General features: G+C 38.5%; 3 protein-coding genes across 7 annotated transcripts in view; 2 read left to right on the top strand and 1 right to left on the bottom strand.

Moving 5' to 3' along the window:
- Window positions 1-21,343, top strand: part of ANKRD45 (ankyrin repeat domain 45) — a 46,264-nt gene extending 24,921 nt beyond the window's left edge. Inside the window, exons 4-7 of one of the 2 annotated variants that reach the window (XM_058701708.1) lie at window positions 10,937-11,031; window positions 13,282-13,420; window positions 16,817-16,998; window positions 21,073-21,343. In XM_058701708.1, coding sequence (XP_058557691.1) covers window positions 10,937-11,031; window positions 13,282-13,420; window positions 16,817-16,848 — 266 coding nt within the window. In that variant the 3' untranslated portion in view covers window positions 16,849-16,998; window positions 21,073-21,343. The remainder of the gene's footprint in view (window positions 1-10,936; window positions 11,032-13,281; window positions 13,421-16,816; window positions 16,999-21,072) is intronic. The other variant, XM_058701709.1, reaches the window with a different exon arrangement.
- On the bottom strand, window positions 1,000-3,432 carry TEX50 (testis expressed 50). The gene is made up of 2 exons (XM_058701710.1): window positions 2,972-3,432; window positions 1,000-1,540 (listed from the first exon to the last, which is right to left on the bottom strand). The coding sequence occupies exons 1-2, from the start codon at window positions 3,293-3,295 to the stop codon at window positions 1,325-1,327; spliced, it is 540 nt and encodes a 179-aa protein (XP_058557693.1). The 5' UTR covers window positions 3,296-3,432; the 3' UTR covers window positions 1,000-1,324.
- A 2,877-nt stretch (window positions 21,344-24,220) lies between the features above and the next one.
- Window positions 24,221-26,000, top strand: part of SLC9C2 (solute carrier family 9 member C2 (putative)) — an 86,721-nt gene continuing 84,941 nt past the window's right edge. For all 4 annotated transcript variants that reach the window (XM_058700263.1, XM_058700261.1, XM_058700262.1 and 1 more), the window contains exons 1-2: window positions 24,221-24,390; window positions 25,612-25,818. In XM_058700263.1, coding sequence (XP_058556246.1) covers window positions 25,686-25,818 — 133 coding nt within the window. In that variant the 5' untranslated portion in view covers window positions 24,221-24,390; window positions 25,612-25,685. The remainder of the gene's footprint in view (window positions 24,391-25,611; window positions 25,819-26,000) is intronic.

The raw sequence follows: 26,000 nt of genomic DNA, 5'->3' as shown, positions 1-26,000 counted from the left end.
GGAAGGACAGTCTGGAAACTGGAATCATAAGTAAACGTTTAATAATCCACAATAACTCAAGGCAGGCATCATCCTATGCCTTGTAAAGACTATAGAGTTATATGTTACTGTCTCAAGAATTGTTTTCTAAAAGTTTTTTTCCTCCCTTATATTGATGGGAGGTATGTTATGGAGCTGGCATATTTTTCTGGGGTTTTCAACAGGTTTTAAATCAAATCTTCTGTCCTAGTCTCAGACAAATCTTCCAATTTGTAACCATACTTACAAAAATGAGGTGGCTGATCAATAAAAGTCTGGAATACTTTTTAAAAATTGAACAATCTTAATCAACCAAAGACTAAAAATTTTTAAATGTTGATACTTACTTCATTTGTCATAACAAAAATGGAGAAATTTATACTTTAAAAAATTAATCCGTTTCTTTTTTAAATTTTTAAAATTTGTTCTCAAGTTAGTTAACCTACAGTGTGGTGTTGGCCTCAGGAGTAGAACCCAGTGATTCATCACTTACTTATTTTTTTTCTTTTTAATTTTTTTTTCAACGTTTTTTATTTATTTTTGGGACAGAGAGAGACAGAGCATGAAAGGGAGAGGGGCAGAGAGAGAGGGAGACACAGAATCGGAAACAGGCTCCAGGCTCCAAGCCATCAGCCCAGAGCCCGATGCGGGGCTTGAACTCACAGACCGCGAGATCGTGACCTGGCTGAAGTCGGACGCTTAACCGACTGCGCCACCCAGGCACCCCTCATCACTTACTTATAACACCCAGTGCTCATTCTAACAAGTGCCATCCTTAATGTCCGTCACCCATTTTCCCCACCCCCCGCCATCAACCCTCAGTTTGTTCTCTGTATTTAAGAGTCTCTTAGGGTTTGCCTCCCTCTCTGAAAATTAATCTGTTTCTTAATATTTCCATACTATTTTGGCAATATGAGATGGGAAATTAAAAGTTTCCATATGGCCCAAAGATCTGCTCAGAAAAGTAAGAAAAAGCACAAATATTATTTAAATCAGAGATTTATTGCAACACTAAAGCAAGATTCTGTTCTACATATTGGTTAATGATTAGCAATCTATCACACTAAAAAGAAAAAAATACTTAAACATGAAGAAGTGATAGTACGTAATCTTTTTCTCAGCACTATAGTAAGTGTGGGTGCCTTTTCAGCTGAATAGAAGTACTTTTTCAACCCATACTTGTTTGGAAAGTCTTGGTAAAGTAAATAACAAAAAATTACAAAGGCTCTCAAAGAACATTTTTATCCTTGAATGAGTTGTCTCTAATCTCCATATTGGACTGAGATATGTTTGCATATGGATAGGTCTAGTTTCCTCTGGCTCCTTCTCCTCCCTCATTCTTCATCCTCTTTAGTTTTCGGTGTTTGACTTTCTTAGCTGGAGGATGACAGGACACCTGATTCAGGTACTTGGACATCATTGATGTTGTGGCCACCAGCCGGCAGAGTATTTGATCAATGTCATATAGGGACTGATTTTCTGGATCATTACCAAATGTATCTGAGGAGGCTGGTTTTTTTAGCTAAAGGGAGAAAGACAGATGATATTATAGATTTTTTTCTTACTGTAGTTCAAATTACATTTGCTTTCTGGATATATACACTTAAAACTTTTTTTTTAACATTTATTTATTATTGAGAGACAGACAAGGAGTGTGAGCAGGGGAGGGGTAGAGAGAGGGGAGACACAGAATCTGAAGTAGGCTTCAGGCTCTGAGCTGTCAGCACAGAGCCCGACGCGTGGCTCAAACTCACGAACTGTGAGATCATGACCTGAGCCGAAATCTGTCGCCTAACCAACTGAGCCACCCAGGCACCCCTGGATATATATAAATTCCAAACACGATACATTATTTATCTATACAATAGAAAGGTTACTATAGAAAAAAGGAATAAGTGTAGAAGAGATGCTCTTTTCTGTTCGCCCCCATGTAAGATTGTGGTGATCATTATCACAATCAGCAAGCATTTAATATAAGCTTGTTACGGTTAGAGCAAATAATATTATTTGAATATTAGCAAAATATTTTCCTTTACTGAACAGTAATGTATAATGCAATCAAATCATAGCAATTTTATAAATATCTAATAGTTGTGAAGGTCAGTCAGCTTTTAAAATTGCCTCAAAATATGGTGCATTGGGGGGGGGGGGTGTGCCAAGTGGGAAATTGGTTTAAGAGTGCCATTTCCTAGGGGCGCCTGGGTGGCGCAGTCGGTTAAGCGTCCGACTTCAGCCAGGTCACGATCTCGCGGTCCGTGAGTTCGAGCCCCGCGTCAGGCTCTGGGCTGATGGCTCGGAGCCTGGAGCCTGTTTCCGATTCTGTGTCTCCCTCTCTCTCTGCCCCTCCCCCGTTCATGCTCTGTCTCTCTCTGTCCCAAAAATAAAATAAAAAATGTTGAAAAAAAAAAATTTAAAAAAAAAAAAAAAAAAAAAAAAAAGAGTGCCATTTCCCAGAAAGTTATCCTAACATTAGAAATAAGTTTACGGTCTATTTAAAAAAGAAAAAAAAATACACGTGCACTTTTACATACTTAGCTTTCTTAGATATATCTGGAAGGGACTTAACAGATCTCTTGTCCAGATGCTTCATTTTATGGTTGAGACAGCTGAGAAAGATCAAATGACTTACCTATGGGCCCAGTTTCATTTCCTATCCATTCGACTCATTTCATTTCCTATCCATTCTAGCTCACTACTTTCTTGATGTATTTTGTAACTTGAGAGGGGTTGAGCTACATTGTTTTGAGGACTTCCTAATCCAATTCACTTTTGTCGAGCCCCTAGTACATGCAAGACGACAAATTGTCCTACATGTTGAGGGGTGAGTGGTGGGGGCAGGGAGATGTTACAAAGAGGTATAAGACATGGTACTTTCCCTCAAAGAAGCTGATAAATCTTTTGTTTTAAAGGCTTTGATATTTTATAACTATTACTATTTTCATCACTAATTCACCTGTTTTTGGCGTTTTTTCCATTTCATCCACAGGTAATGCACAGATAAAACAGACAGGATTAAAAACAGAGCTTGTACTAAAATATAAACGAGGTGTAAAGAACTCTCCAGTATATCCACATTAGCAAAATTGCAGCATAGTTTGTCCAGAGGGTAAGGTAGACAGTGAGATGGAGAAGGCTTAACTTTCAGACAATGCATTTCTTCTGGAAAAATCTCCCATCCAACCTTTGTCCAGATAGTTCCATCACAAATGCAGAAGCTCTCCCTAAGGAAGCAGATCAACAACAGAGAAAAAGACAGGGATAGTCCTTGAATGGACATCTTTCTCAATCGGGGGGGAAAATCTATAGCCAAAAATTGGTCACAGAGCAGAACTGCTCTGAGTAGAGGTTAATATGCTCTACTCAAAGCATTTAAGATCCTAGTGAGCACAGCATACACTGATGATCATTATAACATCATCAGTTATAGTGACTCAGGGTTAAATTCAGTGATGTCACAAAGAACCACACTGGAACTAAAAGGTGTCACCTAACCAATCACTGGGTTTCTTTCTTTCTTTTCTTTTCTTTTCTTTTCTTTTTTTTTTTAAGACTCTATTTTTAAGTAATCTCTACACCCAGTGTGGGACTCAAACTCACAGCCCTGAGATCAAGAGTTGCGTGCTCTGCTGACTGAGCCAGCCAGGTGCCCCTACTGGGTTTCTTAGGGATATTTTTTCTTGTTTTTGCCAGCATGTGTTGAACCTCTTCACTTTTCTGAAAAATGAAGACTTTACTAATATTTTACTTGCTAATAAATTCTGCAATTGTATTAATAGATTTTCTTGGAAATAATTTACCTGTATCTCCTCCAAGCCTTCTTTTACTATGCCAGTTTTATATCTACTTTAAAAATTGCTATAGCCAGGGGCGCCTGGGTGGCGCAGTCGGTTAAGCGTCCGACTTCAGCCAGGTCACGATCTCGCGGTCCGTGAGTTCGAGCCCCGCGTCAGGCTCTGGGCCGATGGCTTGGAGCCTGGAGCCTGTTTCCGATTCTGTGTCTCCCTCTCTCTCTGCCCCTCCCCCGTTCATGCTCTGTCTCTCTCTGTCCCAAAAATAAATAAAAAATGTTGAAAAAAAAAAAATTTAAAAAAAAAAAAATTTGCTATAGCCATACCATTTCACACAATTTAGCATCTGCTTCTATTTTTTCACTCTGGAATGCCCTTCCCTTCAAATAGCTAAGCAAATATTGAGTCCCTCCCCCTTTCATTTATTTTTTAAAAAATTTTTTTAACGTTTATTTATTTTTGAGACAGAGAGAGACAGAGCATGAACGGGGGAGGGTCAGGGAGAGAGGGAGACACAGAATCTGAAACAGGCTCCAGGCTCTGAGCTGTCAGCCCGACGCGGAGCCCGACGCGGGGCTCGAACTCATGGACTGTGAGATCATGACCTGAGCCGAAGTTGGCTGCTTAACAGACTGAGCCACCCAGGCATCCCAAGATTCTGTTTCTTGGTGTGTTTCTTTCTTTTTTTCCCCTTTGATCCTTTGTTTTGTTTCTTAAATTCCACATATGAATGAAATCATATGGTATTTGTCTTTCTCTGACTGACTTATTTCACTTAGCATAATACTTTCTAGCTCCATCCATGTCCTTGCAAATGGCAAGATTTCATTCTTTTTTATGGCTGAGTAATATTCCATTATGTATATATATGTGTATGTATATATATACCACACCATCTTTACCCATTTGTCCGTGGATGGACACTTGGCCTGTTTCCACACTGTACATGATGCTGCTATAAACCTTGGGATGCATGTATACCTTTGAATTGGTACTATTGTATTCTTTGGGTAAATACCTAAAAGTGCAATTGCTAAATCCTAGGGTAGTTCTATTTTTAACTTTTTGATGAACCTGCATACTATTTTCCATAGTGGCTGCACAAGTTTGCATTCCCACCAACGATGCAAGAGAGTTCCCTTTCTCCACATCCTCACCAACACCTGTTGTTTCTTGTGTTGTTGATTTTAGCCATTCTGATGGGCTTATCTCTTTGAGGTGATATCTCATTGTAATTTTGATTTATGTTTCCCTGATGATGAATTATATGGAGCATCTTTTCAAGTATCTGTTGACCATCTGGATGTCTTCTTTTGAAAAATGTCTATTCATGTGTTCTGCCCATTTTTTAATTGGATTATTTGTTTTTTGAGTTTTAAGTTCTTTATATTTTAGATACTAACACTTCATCAGATATTTGCAAATATTGCCCCCATTCCTTAGGTTGCCTTTTAGTTTTGTTGATTGTTTCCTTCCCTGTGCAGAAGCCTTTTGTTTTGATGAAGTCCCAATAGTTTGTTTGTTTATTTATTTAGTCCAATGGTATTTATTTATTTATTTATTTATTTATTTATTTATTTATTTATTTTGTCCAATGGTTTATTTTTGCTTTTTTTCCCCTTGCCCCCAGAGACATATCTAGAGAGAAGTTACTGTGGCTGGTGTCAAAGATGTTATGGCTTGTGTGCTCTAGGATTTTAATGGTTTTAAGTTTCTCATTTAGGTCTTTCATCCATTTTGAATTTATTTTTGTGTACAGTGTAACAAAGTGGTCCAGTTTCATTCTTTCACATGTTGCTGTCCCGCTTTCCCAACACTATTTGTTGAAGAGACTGTCTTTTTCCCACTGGATATTCTTTCCTGCTTTGTCAAAGATTAATTGACCATATAGCTGTAGGTTCATTTCTGGGTTTTCTGTTCTGTTTGATTGATCAATGTGTCTATTTTTGTGCCAGTACCATACTGTTTTGAATCACTACAGTTTTATAATATAACTTGAAGTCCAGAATTGTGATGCTCCAGCTTTGCTTTTCTTTTTCAAGGTTGCTTTGGGTATTTGGAGTATTTTGTGGTTCCATACAAAATTTTAGGATTGTTTGTTCTAGCTCTGTGAAAATGCTGGTGGTATTTTGATAGGGATTGAATTAAATGTGTAGATGGATTCGGGTTATACAGACATTTTGACAATATTTGTTCTTCCAGTCCACAAGCATGGAATGTCTTTTCATTTATTTGAGTCCTCCTTAATTTCTTATATCAGTGATTTGTAGTTTTCAGAGTACAGGTCTTTCACCTCTTTGATTAGGTTTTTTCATAGGTATATTATGGGTTTTGGTGTAGTTGTAAATGGGATTGATTCCTTAATTTGTCTTACTGCTGCTTCATTATTGGTGTATAGAAATGCAACAGATTTCTGTATGTTGATTTTGTGTCCTGCAACTTTACTGAATTTGTGTATCAGTTCTAGCAATTTTTTCAGTTTTCTTTATACAGTATCAAGTCATCTGCAAGTAGTGAAATTTTGACTTCTTCCCTGCCAATTTGGATGCCTTTTATTTGTGTTAGACTGTTTGGATAAGACTTCCAGTACTATGTTAAATAATGGTGGTGAGAGTGGACATCCCTGTCTTATTCCTGACTGTAGAGGAAAAGCTCTCAGTTTTCCCCCACTGAGGATGATATTAGCTGTGTTTTTCATTTATGGCCTTTATTATGTTGAGGTATGTTCCCTCTAACTCTTATTTTGTTGAGGGTTTTTATCATGAATGGATATTGTACTTTCTCAAATGCTTTTCTGCATCTATTGAAACAGTCATATGGTTCTTTTTTTTTATTAATGTGGTGTATCACCATGATTGATTTACAAATATTGAACCACTCTTGCAGCCCAGAAATAAATCCCACTTGATCGTCGTGAATGATTCTTTTAATGTACTGTTGGATTCCATTTGCTAGTTCTATTGAGAATTTTTGTATCCATGTTCATCAGAGGTATTGACCTGTTGTTCTCTTTTTTAGTGGAGACTGGTTTTGGTATTAGGGTAATGCTGCCCTCATAGAATGAATCTGGAAGTTTTCCTTCCATCTCTATTTTTTGTAACAGTTTGAGAAGAATAGGTATTAACTCTTCTTGAGATGTTTGGTAGAATTCTCCTGTGAAGCCATCTGGCCTTGGACTTTTGTTTGTTGGGAGACTTTTTATTATGGGTTCAGTTTCTTTGCTGGTTATCAGTCTGTTAAACGTTTTTTATTTTTTGTTGCAGTTTTAGAGTCTGTATGTTTCTAGGAATTTACCAATTCCTTTCAGGTTGTCCAGTTTGTTGGCATATAGATTTTCATAATATTCTCCTATAATTGTTTGTATTTTTGTGGTGTTGGTTGTTATTTTTCCTCTCTTATTTGTGATTTTATTTATTTGGGTCCTTTCTCTTTTCTGTTTGATAAGTCTGGCTAGAGCTTTATCAATTGTATTAAGTTTGTCAAAGAATCAGCTCCTGATTTCATTGATTTGTTCTACTGGCAGGACTTGAACTCATGAGATCATGATCTGAGCCGAAACCAAGAATCTGACGCTTAACTGACTGAGCCATCCAGGTGCCCCTCTGACTGATTCTTTTTTAACTCTTATCTCTGTGGTAATTGTCTCCCTGAAGTCTTCCATTCTTTTCTCAACCCCTATGAATATCCTTATGACTGTTGCTTTAAATTCCTGATCAGGCATGTTACTTATATCTGTTTTGATTAGATCTCTGACCATGATCTTATCTTGTTCTTTCATTTGGGATGAATTCCTTTGTCTTGGCATTCCTTTGACTTGTCTAAGTCTCTGCCGCTGCCGACATTGTCATCGTCGTCGTCGTCGTCGTCTTCTTCTTCAATATGGCCTCCTCTCACCCTTTAGTTGTGGAATTGTTCTGTTAGTCTTCAGTTTCATTTCTGGGGTATTTAGGATGATTTGACAGTTGTCTATTTGGGTTTGTGGGATGAGGCAAGTGTAGCGTCCTCCAACTGTGTTGCCATTTTCTTCTGTATAGTGATTTTGTTAAAGTCTCTCAAAAACTCTTATGTGGAGTTTCATGAAATTGTACGCTGATCATGGTAGACTGGATAATGGCCCCTGAAGATCTGGTCCTAATCACTGCAAGCTGTGAATGTTATAGGGCAAAATGTGCCCTATATGAATGTGCAAGCTGTGAATGTTATAGGGCAAAATGGACTTTGCAGATATGATTAGGGATTTTGAGAGTGAGACATTATCCTGGATTCTCCTGATGGACCCTAAATATAATCACAAGTGTCCTTGTAAGAGGGAAGTAGATGTTTGACATGAAGAGGAAGAGGTGAAGTGATGCTAGAAGCAGAGATTGGTGTGATGCACTTTGAAGGTATTGGGAGAAGTCACAATCTGAGGAAACAAAATTGCTAGAAGGTGAAAAAGGCAAGGAATAGGTTTTCTCCTCAGGCCTCCAGAAGGAATCAGCCCTACCCATGCCTGACTTTAGTCCAGTGAAACCAATCTCAGACTTCTGGCATCTAGAATTATAATAGAATAAATTAATGTTTTAAGCCATCAAGTCTGTGATAATTTGTTAGAGCAGCCATAGGGAACCAATGCAGATTTTGGTGTCTGGAAGTGAGGTGCAGCTGTAACAAATACCTAAAAATGTAGAAGTGGCTTTGGAATTGGGTAATGAGTAGATGGAAGATTTTTGAGGTGCAGAATAGGAAAAGCCTAGGTTGCTTTGAGCAGATTATTGGTAGAAACATGTTAGAGATGCTGCTGGAGAGAGGGCTCAGAAGGAAATGAGCATGTTATTGGAAACTGGAGGAAGGGCGGTTATGGCCGAAAGCTTGACTGAATTGTGTCCTGTCCATATATGGAAAGCAAAACTTGTAAGTGGGGAACTTGGACATGTAGCTGAAGAGATTTCCAAGCAAAGTGTTGAAGGCATGGCCTGGTTTCTTCTTCTTGTTTATAATAAAATGTGAGAGGGGAATGATAAATTGAGGAAAAAACTGTTATGTTAAAAGGGAAACAGGACTTGATGATTTGGGAAATTCTCAGCCTATCTAGGTAGCAACAGTGCTAAAATTAGAAGATTCACTGTTAGGAAAGTGTGCTTTGTAGAAAAGGTATGGGTGTGGTTGGACAGTGTTTTGTGGGTGCTGAGAAGATTGGGTGTGTGACTCATGGCTCCCCTCAGCCATCTTAGCAGAAGTCAGAAATAGAAATGAAATTATCCAAGAAAGACCTGTGGAGGAGCCTCTTGTTTAATGAAACGAGTCTCTGTGACCTGCAAGGAGACTCACAGCATTTTTGAGAATGTTATACTGGTAGGAAACATTGTCAGTTTGAACAGAGGGAAGTAGAGAAAACAAAACAGAAAAAGGCTGCTGGACTCCCCAAACCCTACAGACAGTAAATGGACTGATGAGACTATTCACCTGTAAACACATGCTACCATTCCTCAAAAAGGATGACTCAGGCTGGAGCCTTGTGCCACAGAGGATTCTTGCTAGGTTTTGACACCTAACAGGATTTGCATTGTGGGATTCTAAAGTTGCTTGGGACTGGTGGCTCCTGTTTTCCTTTCACTCTCTCCCTTTATGAATGCCAGTGTCTACAATTGTTACCATTATATTTTGGAAGTAGAGAACTTGTTTTCCAGTTTCACAAGTCTATACAGATGGAGAGGAATCTTACCCCAGGATTATGGATCACACCAAAGTTTCACCCATAGCTTGTTTAGATGATTTAGATGATGAGATATGAGACTTTTGAGCTGATGATATTTTAGATGAGCATTGGACATGGGTTAATTTTGTAATGGGTTGAGACTTTTGGATGTTGGGATGGAGTAAATGTATTTTGCTTGTGGGATGGATGTGAACTTTAGGGCAGGCTGTGATGAGCTAAAAAATGGCTACCAAAGATATATATGTCATTATCCCTGGATCCTGTGAATGTTTCTTCATATGGCAAAAGGGATTTTGTAGATCCTTCAGTTAAGGATCTTGAGATGGAGAGATTATTCTAGATTATCCAGGTGAGACCTATGGTCCTTTGAAGATGGAGGAAGGACCCCCCCCCCCCCCACCAGTCAAGGACACAGGCCACCACTGGCAGTTGAAAAGGGCAAGAAAATGGGTTTTCCCCTTAAGGCCCTCTGAAGTATTCAGCCTTGCCAACAGCTTGACTTTAGTCCACTGATACCAATTTCAGTCTTCTGGCCTCTAGAACTGTGGGAGAATAAATTTGTACTGTTGTAAGCCACCAAAAATTTGTGGCAATTTGGTATAGCAGCCACAGGGAGCACATACATCAACCTCCAAATTAATTTGGAGTTTACCTACAATTTGAAATATTCAGTTGTTCCATCTAGGAATATGGTAAGCCTTTTCATTTATTTGAATCTTTTATTTCTCTCAAAGTGTAATTGTATTCGAACAAGTCTTGCAGATTTTGTGATGACATTACTATGGGTGCTATAGTGAATGGAATTATTTTAAACACCTTTTTTTTTTTTTAAAGAGAAAAGCTATTTTGGAATTTATTTTGAAGGATCATGAAGGGTAAAGCAAGTGACAGTTTGTCTATTGGAAATGAGTTTTTGTTCCTTTCTCCAGAGTAGATTATTTTTATGTTTATTTTTATTTATTTTTATTTTTTAGAGTAAGAGAGTGAGTGTGAGCAAGGGAAAGGGGGAAAGAGGGAAAGAGAGAGAATCTTAAGCAGGCTCCACACTTAGTGTGGAGCATGACAGGGGGCTTGATCCCATGACCCTGGGATCGTGACCTGAGCCAAAATCAAGAGTTGGGCGCTCAACCAACTGAGCCACCCAGGTGCCCTTCCAGAGTAGATATTTTAATGGAATATGATCTCGTTGGGATTAATTATCACATGTTTATTTGTCTTCAAAATTTTAGGAGTTATTGTAGGAACACAGTGAGTGTCCCAAAGCACTGTGCTAGTTGAGTATTATCTATCTTGAAATTCAGTGAAAGCAACCTCAACAAATCTCCTACATACAGTCTTTATAAACTCTGGATGTATAATAGTACAGTGGAAATAGTTGAGCATATTTTTTAGTCTTTGTCTTATTGTGCTATTTATTGTCCTGTTCCTTCAGATGCAAGGCTGACTCTGAAAAAATATATTGCAAAGGTCTCTGCAGCTGTTACAGACACAGAAAAGGGACCAGGGAAGCTCTTTAAGGAAGACAAGGTACTGCATTGTGACTACTGTTTGTTCAGAAGTCTTTTGAGATTTTTGCCTTTTATCTTTAATTTCTTATACTAATGCTCTAGAGGTAGGTCGTGGTCCTTGCTGGTGTCTTCTCCCTCCCTTGCTTCTTCCCTCCCTCTTATCTACCCTTACTCCTTCCTTCCTTCCCTCCTTCCTTAGTAAACTAGTGAAAAGAGAATGATAAAAATTAAATGAAATGATATTAAAGAGTGACATAGAGATACATGTACTAAGTATTACATCCAACAACATAAATACATTTTGAAATGTATTGTTGAAGTGAAGAAAAAATCACCAAAGACTGTAGAGATTTTCTTATGAAATTTGAGCTTTATAGCTCAAAACCAAGCAAAATGAAACTATATTGTTTAGGGATTTCTACATATGGGGTAAAACTATTAGAAAAGAAAAGCAAAGTTATAAACACAGATTGTGATGATCTGTTGGAAGAGGGCAGGGGGATAAGTTAGGGGAGAAGCACAGAAATAGTGTTAATAGTACCGGCCATGTTCTGGTTATTCTGTTGATTAGTGAGTTCTACTGATACTCATGTCATTAAGTTTTGCTTTAAAACTTACATATACATCATATTTTAGTATCTATGTATATATACATTACATATTTCGTAATGTTTCATATTATACATGATGGTAAACAAAGGCACAAATATAAAGACAGCTAATTCTAAAGCCAGCTTGCCACATTTACCATATACTAAGCATTACATATGGACTAATTTATTGCTTTGGATGTACACTAAAATAAAAAGATATGCTCCAGGTACTAGAAATGTGATTTGGTTTTAAAAGATCTCTTGCATTTCTGTGCAAGATGTTCTGTGAATTCCCTGTGACTTCTAATTCTGATGAAAAAGAATTAGCTATTGCTAAAAGTGTAAGACAGCTCCAAGTCTGAGAATATGACACATTTCACTTGTGGTTTGTAAAACAGTTTACAAAATCTCTTATGAAACCAACAAAATATAGGCCAAGTTCTATTAGAGTAGCTATTGCAGCTATTAAATCTGAGAAAGAAAAATTTCCTGGCACAGACAGTACTCTGTTCAACTAGGTACTATAAAAGTTCTTTTAATTTCAATTTTTAAATATTTGGTTATTTGAGCTAGAAAATATTATATACAAATAGTAATAATTAGAATAAAATTGAAATGCCTAAAGCAAACTTACTAGCTTTCTTTCTTCCATTTCCAGTCTTACTGTCCTGGGGTTCTGATAACAATCTTGTGTTAGTTTCACCATACAAATTTCACCATTTCAGTTATATAAACACATGTATTCACACATACAGTTTTATAAGATTTTGTTTTTTATAAAACTATATATTTATAAAATATATAAATATAAATACAAATTTATATATTTTTTTATATATTTTGTTTTTTATAAAACTATATATTTATAAAATATATAAATATAAATACAAATTTATATATATTTTTATAAAACTATATATTTATCCTTAATTTGCTTTTTTTTCTTTTAATAATATATTATGGCCATCCTTCCAAATCCACTTGATTTTACATATGTCTGCATACACTACTGCCTATTTAATAATAGGGACAGGACATGCAAAAAATGCATTCTTTTCTCTTTCTTATTATGAACCACAGAACAATAAACATCTTAAATCAGATACCCTCCGTTTGCTGCATGTGTGCCGAGATAGCTTTGATGCAAATTGAGAAGTTTTCAGTGAGGTGGAGCTCTTCTTGCGTTTCTGGCACTTCCTCTCTTCTGAACCCTCTGAGAGGGAATAAACTTCCTGTTGGGTTGCATCCAGTTCATACCATCCACCTATTCTCCAACCTTTGCAAACACTTCCCTTTGTCACAGGGCTCAATGAAAATAAAGAATTAGGGAGAGGATGTACACTGGCCCAGGGCTTCAGGACTGTAAATTATGAGTTTTATTTTACACAACATTCTACTAATGTTAGAGCTGCACTGACCAATATAGCAGCCACTAGCCGCATGTAGTTATTTTAAGTTAGAACTGATTGAAAATTAAATAAATTGAGTTCCTCAGTCACACTTGTCCCTTTTCTAGCACTCAGTGGATAACTGTCAAATGGTGACTACATTGGACGATGCAGATAGAGCATTTCCACCATCACAGAAAGTTCTCTTGCACAGTGCTAGTTCAGAGATACTATAGAGTTTTATTTTTTAATAAACAAGTAGAAAGTAAATTCTGTTTCTATCTCTAGAATACCATCCTCAGTGCATGCCGTACAAAAAATGAATGGTTGGAAACCCATTTGGAAGCTTCTGTCAGCGAGCTTTTGGAGCAGAAACAACAATTGGAAGATATTGTGACTCCTATCTTCACAAAAATGGCAACACCGCGTAAGTTTTGGATAAAAATGGTTTGAATGTCAGAAAAGATGAATATTCAATGTTCAATGTTATTTCTGAGGTTAACAACTTCTGATTTTGACAATCTTCATTAACCTTTTACAAGCTCATGATACAAGTATGATATAACTCCCTAGATTTATTATTAGCTTCAATATTAGTAACAATTATTATTTCTGTAGAGAATGTCTAATATTGATATTGTTGCCATTATTTATTAATTTTATATAATTTACTATGCCTTTGATTTTCAACTAGGAAAGCCAGTCCTCCTAGGAGATAGAATGGCAGAATTTGAAAAAGCACTTTCAGTATTATAACTGTGCTTTGAAAATCCTGTTGGGGGAACAGTCTCCTGTCAATGGGGAAGCTGCACTTGGTGACAGGCATCCCTAAGAATTTTTAAAATATCAGTTTTATTGAGACTTAATTATTATACTATAAAATTCACCATTTAAAAATGCACAATCCACTGGTTTTCAATATATCCACAGAGTTATATAATCATCACCACCATCTAATTTTAGAACATAAACACCCCAAAAGGAAACACCATACCCATTCGCAGTAACCCCTTCCCCCCGCCCTCCTTCCCATAAGGCTCCTACAACCATTTATCTTTTGTATTTCTATAGAATTACCCATTCTGGACAAGATTTGCCCATTGTGGACATTTCATGAATAGAATCATACAATTTGTGCCATTTTGTGTCTGGCTTCTTTCATTTAGCATGCTGTTTTCAAGGTCCATACATGTTGTAACATCCGTATTCCTTTTTGTTCTGAATAATATTCTTCTATGCATTCAAACTTACCCCAACTTACCTATATATTCATTAGTTGATGCATATTTAACTTTCCATGCTTTTGACTATTGTAAATAATGCTGCTGTGAACTTTTGTGTACAAATTTGTATGACTGCATGTTTTCATTTCTCTTGGGAGAATTGCTGGGCCGTATGGTAACTCTGCCTCTTCATTTGAGGAACTGCTGAATGTTTCCAATAAGCAGGCTATATGAAGATTCCAATTTATCCACAACATTATCAACATCTATCATTGTCCTTTTTAAAAAAAAAATTTTTAATCTTTATTATTTATTTTTGAGAGAGAGAGAGAGAGAGGGAATGAGCAGGGGAGGGGGCAGAGAGAGAGGGAGACAGAATCCGAAGCAGGCTCCAGGCTCTGAGCTGGTAGCATAGAGCCCCATGCGGGGCTCGAACCCACAAACTGTGAGATAATGACCTGAGCCGAACTCAGACACTTAATCGACTGAGCCACCCAGGCGCCCCTATCATTGTCTTTTAAAAAACTTTTAGCCATCCTAGTGGGTGTGAAGTGATACCTTAATATAGTTCAGACGCCCCTATCATTGTCTTTTAAAAAACTTTTAGCCATCCTAGTGGGTGTGAAGTGATACCTTAATATAGTTCAGATTTGCATTTCCTTAATTATTTTTTTTTATATTTTTTAAAGTTTTTTTTTTTTTTTTAACGTTTATTTATTTTTGGGACGGAGAGAGACAGAGCATGAACGGGGGAGGGGCAGAGAGAGAGGGAGACACAGAATCGGAAGCAGGCTCCAGGCTCTGAGCCATCAGCCCAGAGCCTGACGCAGGGCTCGAACTCACGGACCGCGAGATCGTGACCCGGGCTGAAGTCGGACGCTTAACCGACTGAGCCACCCAGGCGCCCCTGCATTTCCTTAATTATTAATCATGTTAAACATCTTTTCATGTGCTGACTGGCTATTTGTATATTTTCTTTGGAGACGTGTCTATTGGACTCCTTTGCCCACTTTTAAATTGGGTTGTCTTTTTCTTGTTGACTTGTAAGAGTTCTTTATGTATTTTGAATTCAGTTCCCTTATCTGATATGTGATTTGCAAATATTTTCTCCCATTCTGTAGATTATCTTTTCATTTTCTTGATTGTGTCCTTTGAAGCAAAAAAGCCTTTAAGTGTGAAGTCCAGTTGACCTTAGTTTTCCTTTCGTTGCTTATGTGTGCAGTGTCGTATCTAGGATACATTGACTAACCCAAGGTCACCAGCATTTACTCTTATGGGCTTTTTGGTAAGACTTTTGTAGTTTTAGCTTTTTTCATTTAGCTCTATGGTCCAATCTAAGTTATTTTTTGTGTATGATGTGAACCCATTCTTTTGAATGTTGGATTATGAGTATGCAATGATTTTTTTTTAATCAAAAGGGGCTATGGTTTTTTAAAGGTTAAGACAATCTAATCTAGGTAGTATGGCAGAGTATCCCTTGCCATCTTTACCAGATGTCTATTGAGCATATGCATAGATAGCACACTCCTAGGTCCCCTGAAGGGAGACAGATGCTTTACACCGTCCTTGTCTTGAAGCAGCCTACTACCTAGTTTGTGAAAACTACAAACTAGAAAAGATAAACTCAGTACTGTGTATGTTCAGAGAAGCCTAGCTATTAGGAGGAAGCATCATGAAGAAAGAGGAATTGTCTGAAAGGATGGGTAGCCAGGCTGGAATATGAAGGGAGTTCTGGAATGAAGGCACCATAGGATGACAAAAGGCTTGAAGGTGGGAGTGGGGAAGTGGCCAGGATCCATCTGGCTAATTATAGTGAAGTCTGTGAGGAACAGTGAAAAATAAGGTTGAAAAGTTAACTGGTGCTCATTTCATTAAAAGTACTGAATTATAAGCTTAGAAGTTTGGTCTTTATCCAGGGCAGAGGGCTGCCATTAAATGCTTTGGGGTAAGCAGAGAAGAAGGATTCAGTAGGAGAGAATAATATGGGTTTCCTTATAAAATGGATGGAGAAGAGACTAGAGGGAGTGAGACCAACATAGTCCAAAAGTGAGATGACTAAGACCTGGTACAATCTTGTTCTCACCCTCTCTCCCTGTCATTGTGGTACAATCTGGTTCTCACCCTCTCTCTCTGTTCTACCACTGCTGTTAGCCTGGTCCATCACCTTTCCCTCCTTCCCTTCTCATCGCTAAGGAAGAATCACCTCTCTGCCCCCCTCAGGTCTTCTATACCCCCTCCAAGCACCCCAGTATCTTATACCTTCACATGATGGAAGTGTTAGTCTTGATGGGACCTCTCAAATAACCCCCTCAAGTTACAAGGAGGAAAGTGAAGACTGGTGAGGTTAAGCAGTTTATTCAGTTATTCTATTCAATGGCAGAATTAGGAACAATAATACCAATTATATGGGAAATGTGACCTCATACCTTTAAATTAAAAAAAAAAAAAAAGGTGGAGGAGAATACTAGAATTGACATACCAACCCCAAGGCTTGATTAATGACTGGTTCAGACTGGCAATTATTTGACAACTGGCTTCATTTTTGTTTTATATGACAAGCTTTAAAATTAAATGTAATTTTAAAATCTGCTTCCTTCCAGGTCAAGTGAAAAGTGCCAAATCTGTAGTCTAAGCCATGGTCAGAAAAGAAGTCAAGATCTTACCTTCTACTGAATATATATTTTGTAAAAAACCACACTTTCTTCTAATATTTATAAAAGCAAACTTACTCATGCCAACTGAAGTTAAGAAAATACATGTAGGGCTTTATAAGAATGTTTAGGTATGAATCACCCTTTTTTTGTTTTACCCTATTCAGCACGTGTAATTCCAGACGCTCTGTCCTTGCCTCTGCTTCAAGTGTGGCTCCGTGTGAGTTCCACATGCTGCTCCCAGACAGTGTGGGTGTGAATCACTCACAAAGTCTCTCTGGAAGCTCTAAAAGCTATATAGAGAATCTAACAGTTTTCTAACAGAGGCAGGAAATTTCCATTTAACTGAAGAATTCTATTAGAAAAGACATATTAGCTATTTCCAGAGGAAAAGTTTGTTCTCCCTCTTTCAAAAGAAAAGCTATGGGAAGACATTCTGGAGCAAGGATATATTAAGAATGGTTTGGCTCAGGGTTTTCGTCTTCTTCTTCCTTCTTCCTTCTTTTTTAATTATATGGTTTATTTATTTATTTTGAGAGAGATCACTCAAGCAAGGGAGTGGAGTGACAGAAACAGAGAGAGAGAGAACCCCAATCCCAAGCAGGCTCTGTGCCCAACATGAGAATCAATCCCACCAACCATGATACCATGACCTGAGCTGAAATTAAGAGTCGGACAGTTAATTGACCGAGCCACCCAGGCTCCCCTCAGGGTCCTCTTCTTAAACAACTATTACTTTTTTTGTTTTGTTTTTTATGTTTATTTTTGAGAGAGACAGAGAAAGAGAGAGAGAGAGAGAGAGAGAGAGAGAGAGAGAGAGAGAGAGAGAGAGAGAGAAAGAGCGCCAGCGGGGAAGGGGCAAAGAGAGAGGGAGACACAGAATCCGAAGCAGGCTCCAGGCTGAGTTGTCAGCACAGAGCCTGACATGGGTCTTGAACTCACAAACTGGGAGATTATGACCTGAGCCGAAGTCGGATGCTTAACTGACTAAGCCACCCAGGTGCCCCTACAACTATTACTTTTTATATCCAAATTAAAATTTACCTGTGAGGTGGGATTTAGTCTTTTAGTAAAATCTGCTCATTTCTTTAGCTTCCTCCTCCTCCTCCTCCTCCTCCTCCTCCTCCTTCTTCTTCTTCTTCTTCTTCTCTCTCTCTCTCTCTCTCTCTCTCTCTCTCTCCACACACACATGTATATTTAGCTTTCCCTTATTCTGTAGGTTTGACAATATAGATATTTTAACTGGACTCCATGCTCTCTTTCTGTTCTGTTTTATATTTTTTATGATTAAAACATTTTTTTTACATTTATTTTTGATGAAGAGAGACAGAGCACAAGTGGGGGAGGGGCAGAGAGAGAAAGAGACACAGAATTGGAAGCAAGCTCCAGGCTTCGAGCTCCAAGCTCTGAGCTGTCAGCACAGAGCCTGACGTGGGGCTCGAACTCACCAACCGTGAGATCACGACCTGAGCCGAAGTTGGATGCTTAACCGACTGAGCCACCCAGGCACCCCCTATTTTTTATGTTTTAAATATCAGTGTTGGTTTGGTTTCATATTAGTGGTTTGGAATGTCTTTTTTTCCCCCTAGTTTATCTAAAAGCCCCCAAACCTTCTACTACTCTGATTTTCCTGAAATTTTTTATAGAAACGACATGTTAAAAAAAAAAAAAAAACAACCACATTTATGTGTTGTTCTTAAGACCTTTTCTTTTTTGTCCTACACTAAAAGCTAGTTTTTCATTATAGAGGGGATGGAAAAGAAAAAAGCAATTCAGTAATTGCTCATCAGCTGACACTTTCTCAACTACGGTTTTGAGATAACACTTTAAATTTGTGTCACAGATTTTTAAGTTTTGAGATCTTTTTTATGCATGAGCAATTCCATTTCAGCAATTCCATTCCATTTTTGCCTTAAGCAAAAGAATAGGGCAATAACTCTCACTCCCTCTGGTAGATCCAATGGGTGTTTGTGGAGGTCTACAAGGAAGGAGGTCTATCTGTGTTGGCTCTGCTCTCTTACTATTGTACATTGTGAGAAGTCTGTTACCTTTAAGGACTGCAGTAATTTGGGACAAGGCTAGTTGCCATTTTTATTGTTTCTACCGTATTTTCTGAGCCTTGATCTTGAGTATGTCGTTACCTTCCAGGCAATGTGGTCCTGATGATTAGGGGGATGATTCCTGAATCTTACTTCAAAGATTCGTAGATAAAACTGAGACAGTTCTGGAGATCCTTAATATAAAATAAACCTCTCTCTCCTTTATTCGCCTTTTAGTTCTTCTCTTCCAACTTCTTGAAGCTTTTGATGTATGTAGTAACGCTGTCTTTTTAAAACTCCTTGACTGGCACCCTTATGTCATTGTGGTTCCTTTACTGCTTTTCTAACTCCTTTACCAGCTGCTGTGGTCTGTATGTGTTGTATGTCATGCCCCCACTGCTCCCCTCTGCAAATTCACATGTTAAAATCTAATGCTCAAAGTGGCAGTATTAGGAGGTGGAGCCTTTCGGAGGTGATTAGGTTATGAGGGCAGAACCCTCTTGAATGGGATTAGGTTCTTATAAAAGAGACCTCCAGACAGTTCCCTTGCCCTTAGCACCCATGTGAGGTTACAGCAAAATGAGCCGTATAGGAGGTAGGCTCTCACCAGACACTGAATCTTCTGGCACCATAATCTTGGACTTCCCAGCCTCCAGAACTGTAAGAAATAAATGTTTGTTGTTTATAAAGTAGCCAGCTATGGTCTTTTGTTGTAGCAGCCTGAACTAAGATGCCAATTCCTATTCTTCATCTTGCCTCCAGCAATGGAAACTTCTCAAAAGTCAGTCTGTCTTACAGACATTTCTATGTCAGTTATGCCTCAATAAAGATGAAAAAAAAAAAAAAAGCCTATTCTGACCTTTGGCAAAGCAGTCTATAATTCTTCACCCCGTGACCTTTTTTATCCCCAGTGTTAGGAAGAACGAATCCCTCCTTCTCTGGAGTATCTGTAGTGCTAATAGCCACATATATATTCTATTTAATTGTTCACATATTTGTCTTCCCTTGCGGATTATGAGCTTTTTGAGGGTAGGGGATTTGTCATGTTTTTCTTCATACCTCAAGAGCCCATAAGGTAGTAAGTTAGTAAATAACAGTTGAATGAATTCTCTTTTGGTGCTACCTTATTCATAGAGTTCTTTCGAAAAATGACTCCTGAACCCTTCACTCCATTACCTTCTTTGTGCCGGTGCCCTGTTGCGGCTCCCGCTTCTCCGGCCCCACACACGTACAACGTCATGACTGTGTATCTAGTTTCTCCTCTGTTTTCTGACCTTCATCTTGAATGCTGTACTAGTTTTTAGGCATGTGAACCTGGTGATTACCAAAGGATTCCTGGATCCCATGTCAAAGATTCCGCTGATGTGAGGATCTGAGTTTAGAGAGATATAGTACTTCTTGTGATCTGTTGTTGCACTGAATTATACATTTATTCATAGGAGAGTTCAAATGCCCATATGCTTTGAGTTTGAGCTGCTACACAGGTAGGTGCAGGACTTCTTCTGAACACCCGTAGAGTAATTACAATTTCAATGTGCAGACTAGTAAATTAAATTATTTAGAAAGGGGTCAAGTAAAGGCTAAATTCAGTGCTATGATAAACGCTAGACAGTGGTTCCTGAGACTTCTGTAGTTTGATTGGAAAAATGTGAAAAAATGGAGGAGATTGATATGACATCATTAAGAAAACAGTTACTATCTGCTATCACTGTTATTTAATAAAAGAGAAGATTTTAACATCAGAAAAGAAGGGAAGGTGTGATTTCATTGTTAGGTTCTGTCCTTTAAATTGAATAAATTAAGCTTTATTATGAACTGTTATATTTTTCTCATTATGCCATGTATGATGGAACTTTTGTCATGAATCACCACTGGTCTATGGTCCAGCCTTTGAGAACTGCTCTAGACTGAGTTGAAGCAGGCAGAATGCTATTAAGGTGAACATGATGCCCCAAATTATAAAGGGCTGACAATACACTCTGATTTTTTTTAATCTAAAATGTGATACATTGTATTTTCCAAGTTGGCCCCATCTCCTGTCCTACATGCTCTTCTTACAATGTAATCCTGACATTCCTCACATAGAGAGGTGGGTCTCTACTCTCTCCTCTTGAATCTGGGCAGGCCTGTGCTTATCGTGGAAGTAATACTATGTGATTTCCATAGATCATAAAAGGTGATGCAGTTTCCAGCTAGTTCATTTGAGATGCTCAGTCTTGGAAACCAGTCTGTGTGGAGAGACCCATATGGACAGAAACTGAGGCCCTAACCCACAGCCCTGTCTGAGCTTCAGCTAACAGTCACTGCTAGTGAGCCATCTCGGAAGCAGATCCTTCAATCAAGCCACCACAGCCAATGCAGTATGGAGCCTTCTCTGTTGAGTCCTGCTAAAATTGTAGATGTCAGCTAAATAAATGATTGTTGTTGTTTTAACCTACTAAGTTTTGTGTCTCTTTGTTATGCAGTAATGTATAACATACACATTTTAGACTGTGGAAGCGAGAAAATGACATAACAAACCCCTCTCCTGGGGGAGAGGATTAGATTGGAATGACAAAGGAATGAGAGAGTAGAATTTCATTGTCACAAGATAACTTCCTTGAAAATAAACTAAAAATTGATGAATAATGTTCATTTGTTTAAATTTATACTATATTTGTTTTTAGTGATTGTATTTGAAGCAAAAATCTATTAAGTTTGGCATCGCATAATTGGGATACATTTGACCTCCTATGAAGAGTAATATTGTTTCTTCAAATTAAGTACCAGAAGTACCTAAAATATGTGATATTGCCTTTTTGGAACCCCAGAGGGCCTAGAGGAGAGTGTTCGTGAAAGTCTGCAGAATCTTTAAAGGTCTCTGGGAGGTTATTAGTGGGAGTTTATAGGAAGGGGAAGAAAATGTTATTAGAAACTGGAGAAGAGAGGCCCTTGTTATGTGATGGTGGTAAATTTGACCACACTGTTGTCTAAGTAATGAACTCAATGGTCCTGCTAAGGATTTTTCTAGATAGTGTTCAAGTGCCACCTGGCTGCTTCTGCTACAACATGAGAGGAGAGAGATGAGCCAAAAAGGAACAGTTCAGTTTTCAAATGAAATTTAGAAGAAATATAATGGAGCCAGTACCCACTGAGTTTAAAAATAAAAGTGTTTCTCATTCCCAGCCTTTCTAGAAGCCAAAAGGTCTCAAAATAAGAAATGGATTCTGAGAAAAGATAAAATCTCAGGTGGGATTGTGAGGTCATAAGACCTCACAGATATCTAAGGTGGCACCTTCTGGAACTGCTCCGACTTGAGGTGGACTTTCTCAGTGCATCTGGGAGGATGACCTCCAGCTGCTCTAGGCAATCATTGTCATAGCTAGAAACCAAATGCAAAGAGAACAGCTCTCTCTGTCTCGACAGTGATATATACCAAGCTGAGGAACCATCTAAATGGTCCTGAGTCCCATGCCCATCCCTGAACCAATCATTGTATTAGGGGGATGCATTAGGGTTATGACTAACCAACCTTGTCTCAGTCAGATACTATAATCTATTATCAGAATATGGGAAAGAGAAAGGATTCTGATAATATAATCTATTATCAGAATATGGGGTTGGGGGAGAACATCCTGGGCAGCCCCTCAGCCCTCAACTCCTAAAGCTGTCACAGTCTACTCAGCTGGCTCTGCCAAAAATGGTGACACACAGATTTATTATTGCTTTTCTTTTTTAATTCTTTTTTAAATTAAAAAAAATTATTTTTAGAGAGAAGGAGACCAAGCGAACGTGCATGTACACAAGCATGGGGGGTGGTGGAGAAAAAAAGAGGGAGAAAGAGAATCTCAAGCAGGCTCTGTGCTGTCAGTGCAGCACCTCATGCGGGCTCCATCTCATGGCCATGAGATCATGACCTGAGCCGAAATCAAGAGTCAGACGCTCAACCGAGCCACCCAGGCACCCCTATTATTGCTTTTCTTTAAAGCTCTATGGGAAAGATTGTAATGTAAAGGAATTTGATCATCTCTGTATTTTAGTTATGTGCGATCACTAGAGGAACTATGTGTAACCTAGAGCCAACTATGAATTTTGTCCAAGTATTCTTGAGGTATGAGGATTTTTCTAAAAACCATGGAGAAACTGAATTTTGAAATGTAAAGCTTCATGAGACTTACCTGTAGGGTCTAGGTGACCCAAGTGAGCCTGAGGGGACAGCAGGATAGGAACTAGATGGAAGGTGGAAGGATGTTACTCAAAATTATATGAAGCAGTTGAGAGAATTCAAGGCAACAAGTGGTATAGATAACACAAAGATGAAAATGGGAGAAATGGTAGTAAACTTGGTAACTAGGAGACTTAAGTAAGGGCATGGGAAAGAGAAAGGAATGGGTCTCTCAGACCCTGTGATAAGACAATTTAAAAAAAACAAACAAAAAAACATGTTCCTTGGAATTTATGGGCTGAGTGGTTTAAAAGAACCATACCAGACAACAACAAAATGCAAATATTTTGGAGAATGGTTTATGGGCAGCAACCAATGGTGGTTGCTGCAATCAGGGCCAGACATAGAAATGTTGACTAAAACTCTTTAAAGTTTCAAGTAGAAATTGAGACTTTCATTTGTCAAAGCTTCTTTGATACGTAGTGATGGAGAAAAAGGATGACAAATTTAGTAATCTCACTGCTGTGGTGGTATCCATGATGCCCTGGGGGAGAGGATTAGATTCGAATGACAAAGGAATGAGAGAGTAGAATTTCATTGTCACAAGTAACTTCCTTGGAAATAAACTACAAATTGATGAATAATGTTTATTTGTTTAAATTTATACTGTCTTTGTTTTTAGTGATTATATTTGAGGCAAAAATCTATTAAGCTTGGCATCGCATAATTTGGGATACATTTGTCCTCCTATGAAGAGTAATATTGTTTCTTCAAATTAAGTACCACAAGTGAGAAATTCCCATTGAAAAGGAAGGATAGGTAGAAAATGGAAAAGGGTAAATGAAAAAATCAGAAGGGAGACCAGGCAGTGTTAAAGAGGATTAGGGCTGGAGAAAGAAAAACAAGAATATATATTTAAAAACATGTAGGAGGAGGTTCTGTCTACATGGTGTATGACCATGGCAGGCAAAGAAAATCAGTTAAAACAGTTGTGGGTATAGACACAGCTTGAGCATTAAGAAATGCAAGCTTCTCTGGAACTGGATCACTTAGCTGCTTCTGGATTGGGAGTGGGGGATGATATACGTAGCCAATCAGAATGAAAGTAAGTTGGCAAGCAACCAATGGGAATTAGGTATGGAAATGGCTTTCAGTGTGATATCAGTTGGCAGTACTGTCCTTGGCAAACAGACGCAGAGCTGAGCGTCGTTCGTTCTTTGTGATTTTCAGGAGCCTTCATCTTGATTTCCACTCTGAACCAGCTTAGTCTTGAAAGATGGTATCTCTGGTCTTGGTACCTTGGAGAAGAACTTGATTTGAGAGAGGTGCTGTAATGACAGGTGGGGATAGCAGGATGTGAGAATGCCAGGGATGTGGAGGGTTATTTGAGGGACATGTGAAGTGATTTGAAGATGCAGCATTTTGAATCTCATTTCTGCTTCACATCAGAATATGGCTTATAGACAGGTGCAAAACAAAGAACCAAAGATTAACTCTAAATATTATTGGGGATACTTCAGGAATCTCTAGGAATTTTTAGGTTAAGGTTAACTGCAAGGAAAAATAAAACAGAATGAGTCCTTCTCAGGACCACGAAATAGATTTGTGCAGGCTATGTTCTACACAAGGGCACCAGCTGAGGGTAGGTACTGGGGCTGAAATCCCTGCACAAACCATGTGCCCTGTCATCAGGAAGGGGGACTTTTTCTAATTCACTTAAAGGCACCATATGATAAAACCTCAAATTTAATCTTTTCCTTTGTTTTTACGTTATTTACCCTCCTCCCCTGCCCCACCTTATCGGTGTGACTCAACATTGACCTCCCAAAATGGGAAACCATTTTGGATTTGGAAGGGCCCAAGAGAGGAAAAAGGGGATGTAGGATTGAAATAGTAAAGGGGAATTCCAGAATGATTTATACCCATGGAGGAAGAGCTCCCCCTCAAAAAGTTCAGTTCATCAAATATTATAGAGAGCCTATTATGTGCCTTGTACTGTGTGTAAGAAAAATAATATTCAGCCCTGGCCCTTGAGAAACTCACTGTCCAATGTGGAAGGCAAATAACATCACTAGATCATATGCTGGTTAAGTGCAGAAATCAATGGAGCCACGCCTCCATGCATGTGTAGAAGTGTGAGGAAGAAACACACTGCTGTTAGTGTTCCTATAAAATGTTCTTGGATGGGGTGCCTGGGTGGCTCAGTTGGTGAAGCGTCCGACTTCAGCTCAGGTCATGATCTCGTGGTTGGTTTGGGAGTTTGAACCCTGCGTCGGGCTCTGTGCTGACAGTCCAGAGCCTGGAGCCTGCTTCAGATTCTGTGTCTCCCTTGCTCTCTGCCCCTCCCCCGCTCACGCTCTCTCTCTTTCTCTCAAAAATAAATAAACATTAAAAATTTGAAACATTCTTGGAGCAAGAGGTAGAACAGACAGTATCAATGTGTGCCCTGTGGCAAGAAGATATGTGCTGAGACCTGAGTGTGGTACAATCTTAGGTAGGAAGAATGTGGATGTGCTGGAACTTGGCAAGTCTCATTGTCTTCTTTTTGCATCTTATAACAGGTTAGTCTGTGGTAGTGAAAGTAGTAACTCACATCTGAATTCATCAAGTTAGGACTGAAAAAGCAGTGTCAAAAATGAACTCTTTTTTCTGGGTGCAAAGAGAAGGTAACAGCAGCAGGACAGAATTACTCTGCGGCAAGACAGCTGGCTACACTATTGTAAATGGGCATTTCACAATGCTTGTGTGTTTCACGATTGTCCTGGGAGGTAAGAAGTAATTTCTAAATCTCATCTTTCCTCTGCCCTCTGAACCTTTCTTAGTGTAGAAAGTGATCACAACTTCCATAAAGAAGAAGTCCAATGAAATTGTAAGATGTGAGTGAATGCTGACAGTCTAGTTTCCTTTAATTATAAGTAGCATCTATACTGTGTCCCTTCCTTCGGTGACA

This window comes from Neofelis nebulosa, chromosome 15 (assembly GCF_028018385.1).
Source record: "Neofelis nebulosa isolate mNeoNeb1 chromosome 15, mNeoNeb1.pri, whole genome shotgun sequence".
Taxonomy (NCBI): domain Eukaryota; kingdom Metazoa; phylum Chordata; class Mammalia; order Carnivora; family Felidae; genus Neofelis; species Neofelis nebulosa.
This window is presented reverse-complemented; position numbering and strand designations above follow the sequence as displayed.